Source organism: Fukomys damarensis, unplaced genomic scaffold, assembly GCF_012274545.1.
Source record: "Fukomys damarensis isolate Sample0158 unplaced genomic scaffold, DMR_v1.0_HiC HiC_scaffold_35, whole genome shotgun sequence".
In the NCBI taxonomy this organism is placed as follows: domain Eukaryota; kingdom Metazoa; phylum Chordata; class Mammalia; order Rodentia; family Bathyergidae; genus Fukomys; species Fukomys damarensis.
Window position 1 is genome coordinate 3,507,431 of NW_022900947.1, and position 7,919 is coordinate 3,515,349.

The 7,919-nt window shown below is 59.0% G+C and overlaps 1 protein-coding gene and 1 pseudogene across 1 annotated transcript in view; one reads left to right on the forward strand and one right to left on the reverse strand.

Moving 5' to 3' along the window:
- Positions 1-589, reverse strand: part of Man2b2 (mannosidase alpha class 2B member 2) — a 25,364-nt gene extending 24,775 nt beyond the window's left edge. The window contains exons 1-2 of the mRNA XM_010641922.2: positions 571-589; positions 439-513 (exon numbers count right to left, since the gene is read on the reverse strand). Coding sequence (XP_010640224.2) covers positions 439-513; positions 571-589 — 94 coding nt within the window. The remainder of the gene's footprint in view (positions 1-438; positions 514-570) is intronic.
- A 585-nt stretch (positions 590-1,174) lies between these two features.
- Positions 1,175-6,268, forward strand: LOC104874727 (annotated as a pseudogene).
- Positions 6,269-7,919: the final 1,651 nt, after the last annotated feature.

The window sequence follows — 7,919 nt, forward strand, 5'->3', positions numbered from 1 at the left end:
GATCTGGGGCGGCTGGTCACCGGGATCGTGGGGTTCGCCGTAAGGGTTTAAAACTGGCTTTCAGAGAGCATGGACCTGTCCACGGTCCTGCAGTTTGGTGGAGCAGGATGACGAGGCACAAGGGAGGGAGGGGCGCAGAAAGAACCGAAATGGCGGTGTGCAAGCCCGACTCCGCGAGGGAGGCCAGCATCATGAACTGCGGGCATGGGCTCCTATCTTAAAAGTTAGCAAGAGAAAATAAAGGACTTCTGGACACTTGCAGAACTGGGCTTGGACACCTGGAGCCGACATGGGGACTGAGGCAGGCGTCTCACCCTTGGCCTCCCGACGGAGGACAGCAGTGACAGTGACAGGAAGTGTGTGACAGTGAGCGGGTGATAGGAGGTATGAGGTGGCGAGTGGGTGACAGGAAGTGTGAAACTCTCCCCTTGGGAGTACCCTGGGGCAAGGAGGCCCCAGCATTGGTGTCCAGCTGCCCAGGAGAGGCCCAAGTGCCAGGGCCCTGATGGGCACCTGCAGAGGACAGAGCAGTGGCTTTGAATGTCTGCACTGGTCACCCTGCCCACTCACCCACTGCCAGGCCTGACATGGTCGGGGCTGACCCATCCCTGTGTCCGGGCCGGCAGGCTCAGGGCTGGACCACACTTCCCATCCTCCTCTGCACCACTGTGGCCACGTGACCACGGCTGGCCAATAGGGTGTGGCCAGGGTGGGTGCAGCCCAGGCACGGCCCCCCTCCCTTACCCACTGTCCAGGGAGTGGGCTCCCAAGGATCCCGTGAAAGCCCCCTGGAACTCACGGACTGTGACATGAGGGGAAACAAGCTTTATTTTTTTGTTTTGTTTTGTTTTGTTTGAGATAGGGGCGTGCTGTATACTCTAGGCTGGCTGTGAACTCACTGTGTAGCCCAGGCTGGCCTCAAATTTGCAGGAATCCTCCTGCCTCTGCCTCCTGAATGCTAGGATTACTGGCAAGAATGCCCAGCAAGAAATAAACTTTCTTGTGTTAAGCCAGTGGGTTGATCTGGAAGAGTGTGTGGTGGGTCACAGTCTCACCCTTTCCACTAACTCTTCAGTTTAACCCAGAAATGTTGGCAAACTCCCTAACTTCCTTTACTCTGAGTTAACGTTTAATTCTGGAGGTCACATGCTTGCCGCTCACTGTCCCAGTCAGGCCGGGAAGTACCCAGAGTCACCCATCGTCCCTGCTTCCATGTGTGGTGGCAGCCCTGCCGCCTGTGTCCAGGCCCCTCGCCCCTGCCAGGCCGGCGATGCCTCCCCATGCCTGCTGGTCTCTTTGGACACGAGGAGCTCATGGTAATGGGGGCAGCTGTGGCTGTCCCTTGGTGGCAGCTTCTCTCTGAAAGAGCCACAGCCTCCCCATGCGGGGTGCAGGGGGTGTGGAGGGAGGACCGGCCCGACTCCTCGCATCCCTTGGTCCTGCGACCTTGGCTTGACCCCTGGGGCGCCATACCCACTCCGGCCCCCCATGCCTGGAGAGCCCCGCCCAGCAGCACGGGTGGTGTTGCCAAGCTGGTGCTTTGGCAGCTTCTGGGCGGCAGGTGCGCAATGGGACCGGTGGACAGTGCGGCCCGTGCCTCTGACACCATGGTGGGTCCCCAGAAGGGGACACTGTGCCCCCAGGGGCCTCTCTGAAGGAAGCCAGGGGACCCTGGAGCCACTGTGGTGGGGCCTGTGGACAGGAACCTGGCCCTCTGCCCCTGCAGCACGTCCAGCCGGGCCCAGCAGTCCAGTGACGTCCTGGCTGCAGCCTCGTGACAGACCGTGAGTGGGAGCACTGGCCAGGTCGTGGACACGTCACCGTGGTCACTGGCGGTGACACAGCGTGTGCCTGGTCAGGACGGAGCGCTCACACTGAAGAGCAGCTCGGGACCTGAGCAGGGCGCGGGGTCAGCCGCCCGGCCCTGCCTCACCGGTCCGGTCCTCGAGTGTCCCTCTCTCCGCAGTCCACCTCTTTTGCCCAGGGTTTCTGTTAACCCTTGCTTCCTCAGGTTGGTGGCTGCTGGGCGCCGTCTCTGGGCCCTAGCGTGCCGGTGCCATCGCAAGCCCGGTTCTGTGACAGCAGCTGTGGCCTGCAGGGACGGCCCCACCTCTGAGCTCATCCGCAGTGGCGTCCTCTTGATGACCCTGGGGAGCCCTGTCACCCTCATGATGACAGGCCCAGGGCACTTCCGGGAGCCTCCCCGCCTCCTACCTTGGCCCAGGGGAGATCTGGTGTCTTCCTCCCTGCACCTGTCCCGGCAACTCTGGCGCCTCTCTGTCTTAGGAAGCGACTTGGGGAGCCCCGTATGGAGCCAGGTGTAGGGGCGGCCAGCAGACCTTTGTGGTCCTGCAGTGCTGGAGGCTGAAGTCCAGGGTCAGCAGGAAGCAGAGATGGTTTCCATCGTGGTTTTTATCTGGATGCCCCAACACCTCCTGCGCTCACAGGGGGGTCTTTGGGAGGTGATGGACCACGGGGCTCTTGGCTGACTGCTGTAGGGGCAGAGTTGGGTGGGAGGTGTCATGGGTGTGACTGGAAGGGAGCGTCCTTGTCCCCACTCCTCCTCTCTGTGCCTCCTGGCTGCCATGATGTGAGCAGCTCCCTCCCTGAGGCCCTTCTGCCATGATGCCCCTGTGTCAGAGCCAGGGACCATGGACTGAGCCCCGAACCGTGAGCCAGGCGAGCTTCTCCTCCCTGAGGCTGTGACACATGCACGCTCTCTACACGGGGAGGTGGGTGCGGCCCTGGGTGGTGGGAAGCTCTCCGAGGGGCTCGCCCAGCTGCGCCTCTCACCGCCACGGAGGGACCTCATCCTGCAGCGGAGCCCGTGCGTCCCACGACAGCCTGGCCCAGGGCTGCTGCAAGAGCGAAGCTGTCTGAAGATTGCAGGAAACTGCCCAGGGCTCAAGCCGGTCTGCCCACCCCTGGCATGGCCATGCATTCTTCAAGGCTTCGGTTCTGAATTTACCAGGATGAGACCCACAGTGCCAGAAGGAACCGGGCTTCCAAGCCAGGAGGGAAGGGAAGGACGTCAGAGGTGCCGAGGGCCGGACTGGCTCAGAGGCGCGGTGAGGTCTGTCATGAGAACCGGGGCGCGGCACAGGCTGCTGGGTGGCATGGGGCACCAGTGACATAAGACCTGGCCTCAGTGACCTCTCAGGGCCAGCAGCGTTGGTCTGGGGGGCAGAAGGGACGCGTGGCGCCTTGCCCAGCTCCGGAGCCTGGCACGTGCGTGCTGTGCTCCACTCCCCACCTCCTGCTCACACAGGGACGGAGCTGGAGGAGCTGGTGGAGCAGCAGCTGCCACGCCAGGCCCGAGCCCCCAGATCACAACGCTGCAGTGCACGGGGGTGGGGGGATGCGCTCCACTGAGACCCGTGACCGCCCTACAACCCGGTGGGACGGGGCCACGGCTCAAGACATTAGGGACTCAGACAGAAGCTGCGTGGTCCACCTCCGCCTGGTAGAGGAGACACGGTGACCAGGGCATGCTTGACCCCGATATGGGGAGGAAGTCAGGATTCTGCTTGGTATCCTCTGGGGCCCAGGGGCATCGTGAGCATGCTTGTTAGTTCTGATGTGCCAAAAAAATGGCAGTTAGCTGGCCATGGTGACACAGGCCTGAGTGCAGCACTCTGGGAAGCTGAGGCAGGAGGATTCCAAGTTCAACCCCGGCCTGGGAAACTTAGCAACCTAGTGAGATACTGCCCCAAGATAAATGAATGAATGAATGAATGAATGAATAAAACGGGGCCGGGGATGTGGCTAAGTGCAAGGCTCCGGGTTCAATCCCTGGTACTGGAAAAATGAAGTGAGTTGAAGATGGCAGTCACCAGTATGAATGGACCAGGACAGATTCAGCTCTCTGGTTGGTTAAATCTGGGTCATTCAGCAGGTAGAGAAGTAGGTGCAGGCGGAGGGAAGGTATCTATGGAGGATGAAGGACTTCCAGCAATTTACTCCGTGTCCACCCTGCTCTTTCCTGGCCACTTTGTGTGACCAGCGCTGGTGCGGATCACGTTGAGGTCAGGGTTCCAAGCGGCAGCTGCTGTGTGCGTCCCCTCCAAGACGACTGTGTGTGTGGTGTGAGGCCTCTCCCTCTGAAAGGGGCCCGGCCGGTGCTGAGTGGCCAAGGGGTGGGCTGTGCGGGACCCTGTGTTACCTGCCCCTCTGCCCACCTGCTTCCTGTTGGGTTTGGCCAGTGGGCACCAGCTGGAGGCTGGCGGGTAGGAGGAGGGAGAGAGGAGCAGCTCTCTGTCCCCCTTGTTTAGGGCCAGGATGCTGGGGGGGCCGCATGCTCCAGGGCCACAGCTCACACGCCAGGCTCACAGTTCAGCTCTCCCCGTCCCTGGAATGATTTCCTCCCCTCCCCTCAATCCAAGAGATGGAAGTTGCCTGTCCCCGGGGGACCCCTTGCTGGCTGGGTGTGGACGAATCTGCCTCTGCCAGAGCCAGGGTAGGGCCGGGCGGCCCAAGGCAGCTTCCCGGGTGTGGAGTGGCCTTAGTGGGCCCTGTGTGCCGGGTGGGGCCCGTCCCCTGAGGGCCAGGCTGGGGGCTTCCACATGGCCTGCGTGGTGCTGCTACAAGGCTGCTGCCTGGGGTACGATGGCGGGGAGGGGCACAGCCGCTCTCCCCCTGGGGCGGGACCACGTGGCCTGACACCCCAAGGCTTATTACCGGAAGCAGCGTTTCTCGTACTCCACCAGGGTTTCCGGTCCCCTCCACTTGCTGTGGGCCTAGACTCCCTGCTTCTCCCGCAGATACTGCTGGGGCCCTGCTCGGTGTCAGGGCCCGGAGGCCATTGGTGCTGGGACTGTGTCTGTGCCATTACGAGCAGAAGCACTCCAGGGGTAAACTGAGGAGCCAGGGGCAGGGCTCCCCTGGGCAGCTGGGCTTTGAGCCCAGGCAGCTCCCTGCGCAGCTGCTTCTGTTTAAATTTTAATTTGTCTTAGCCTGTTTGCAGTGTGTATGATTATGTTCCCTGAAGAAGGTGGGGCGAGGACAGAACACATCGTAATTTTGGGGGGGGGTACTAGGGATCGAACTCAGGTCCTTGCGCTTTCAAGGCTGGCAGTGGCACCACTGAGCTAAATCCCCGGGCCTGTAATTCTTTTATATCCCCTCTCCTCCCTTCCCCAATTGGTCTTTTTTCCTTTTGCAAAAGATCTACCTCCCTGATTCCTGTTGTCTACCTTTTACTTTGTTCATTAGTTTATTTCTACTTTGGATTTCTCAAATTAGAGGAAATATGAGTTTCTGGAGGGAGGTTGGGTCCTGAGGTCAACTGTGGTGTTGCTAGGAAGCTGGCTTCCGATGCCCTCTTTTCTACCAGAGTCTCGGTGGCGAAAAAGCTGAGGCAGAAAAAGCCAAGGCAGCAGCGATGAGACAAAAGCACTCGCTCCAGGCTGCACTGCCCAGGCCAAGCCCGCTGCCTGCTCTGGGCCTCCTCTCCGTCACACGCTGAGAAGAGCACTTCTGAAGAAACATGTTCCCAGTTTCCGGTTGTTGGTTTTGGATAACTCTCGAGTGCACCTCAAACCCAAGGCCAAGGTGACACCCAGAACACAGGAACTTCTTAATCGAGAAGATAGAAACAGTACACTCAGTTTAAAGAAGCAAAAATTGTGAAAAAGTACAGGGACTCCAAAAGCGTATGGTTGATTACTTATAAAACTTGCAACAGAACAGTTAAATGTTATGGCAAAAGCAGAAGCTCTCCATCAGTGCTGAAGAACATTCCTGCTATTCCTACAAGTAAACTTGGCCTGAAGATACCAAGGAAAAAGACTCCAAGTTCCACAAATATAAATCATGACATACCTAGTTCCAAAGGCAAGAGCCCAGCGTGGATTTTCAGAACACCTCCATCTGGCCAGTCAACACCCATTTGCTCTTCAAAGAGTGCGAACAAAAGAAAGAAACACTTATGTCCACTAAAAATATTGCTAAGTCAGCCGGGAGTGGTGGCGCACACCTGTAATCCCAGCACTCAGGAGGCTGAGGCAGGAGGATCGCTGTGAGTTTGAGACCAGGCTGGGCTATATGTGAGTTCCAGGTCAGTCTCAACTACATAGTGAGACCCTGTCTCAAAAAATAAAACTAAAACACAAAAAATGTCTACTGTAATTTCTGAAACTACAGTTGGTAAAAAAGAAAGAAAATATTCAATATGGTGTGATATTGAAGCTCGTGTGTCGTCTGGCTTCGTGTGTCTGGTTTGTTGAACTTAACATTATGGCCTCAGGAGCACCTGCTTTCCCACAGATGACCTGTTTGTCCTTCCTTGTGTGTGTGAATGCCGTATTTGCCCTATCCGTCCCTTGTTGCTGGGCACGCAGGCCGCCCTCCCCAGATTCAGCTAGTGTGGACTGTGCTGCCATGCGGTGGGTGAGACACGAGGCCCTCTTTGGAGAGCTGCTTCTCCTCCCCAGGCTGCTGGGCCTCGGGGTGAGGAGGTCCGTGGGTGAGGCACGAGCAGAAGCCTGGCTGTCCTGGGGCCTGGGGACACAGGGAACAGGTTCCCGGGGAGGAGCGCGCAGCCTCCTGGGTGGAGGAAGCGGCCAGAGGAGAGGGGTTCACTGGGGACCCAGGCGCGGGCGGAGCCTCAATGAGCAAGCGGTCGGTGACCCCAGACAGGTTAGGGCGAGTAGCCATGGGCGTGGCAGGTAGGGGAAGGGGTCTCGTTTTGCCGCTCGACTCCCCCGGGCCACACTGGCGTGACCACCTCCTGCCTCGACACCGGCTGCGTCTGTCTTGTGGCGTGGTGACGAGGTGACAGCGGCCCCGGGGTGCGAGGGGGGCGGCCTTGTCGCTGCTCAAGTGCTGCTCTGCAGGGTCTGACTGGTCCCTCCCGATGTCCACCTGCATTGGGCGGAGTCAAGCCGCACCTCCAGGTGGCCGGGGGCTGGGGGTGGTGTCCCTGCTCCTCGAGAGGTGGCGGAGGCCGCCCAAGGCCACGAGTATCAACTTGCAGCCATTCCTGAAGCTGTGCTGCTTCCCAGTAGGAGTCTAATTCGCATTTCTCTCCCGGTTACAGATGTTGGGTATCTTTTTATGTGCTTATCTGGGACTATTGTTTTTTGCTTTACTTTGTTTTGTTTTTTGGGTTTTTTTTTTTTTTTTGACACAGAGTCTCACTGTGTCTCAGAGTCTCACTGAGCTTGAACTCACTATGCAGCCCAGGCTGGCCTCAAATGAAAGATGATCCTCCTGCCTCAGCCTCCCGAGCGCTGGCATTCCAGGAGTGGGCCACCATGCCCGGCACTGAGACATTTATGTCATAGTCGTAGGCTTTACATGTAGGTCTGTGAGCCACCTGGAGCCTTTTCTGTGAGGTACCTAGCATCAGTTCCCAGGGGTCCTCCATGGACACCAGGGCCTGGCTGGTTTCCAGCTTGTGTGTGCAGTGTCATGGAGACATGAGGAGCGTGCAGCTCCACGGGTCCTGGAGCACAGGGCTGGGGAGCAGGCCCTGTGTCCAGCGGCGAGGAGGCAGGAGGAGAGACAGGTGAAGCAGATCCCAGCACCAGCACCCTTGTGACAGTCACCAGCCTCCCGGCACCCCCCCAACCCGTGCCGGGTCCCCTGGCCTGTGCCAGGTGTCGGGAGCATTGAGACATCTGCACCCGCCAGTAGGACCAGTCGCCCCTCTGCTTTTTCCTCCTTCTCGCTTTCCCTAGGTCAATCTAGGTTTGAACCTCGCCTTCACATTCCGCTTTCTAATAACGGCCGCCAGGGGGCGCCACGATCCTGATGGCCGCTGCTCTTGGTGTTGAATTCGGACCTCGCGGGGAGCGTGGGAACTGCGTGGAGGGTGGGCGTTTTCTCAGCGACTTGGGTGCTGCTCTCGGTGATGTCTCCATTGAACACTTGGGTGCTGGGCTGCGGGCCTCGGACTCGCCTGGGAGTTTTTGATCCCT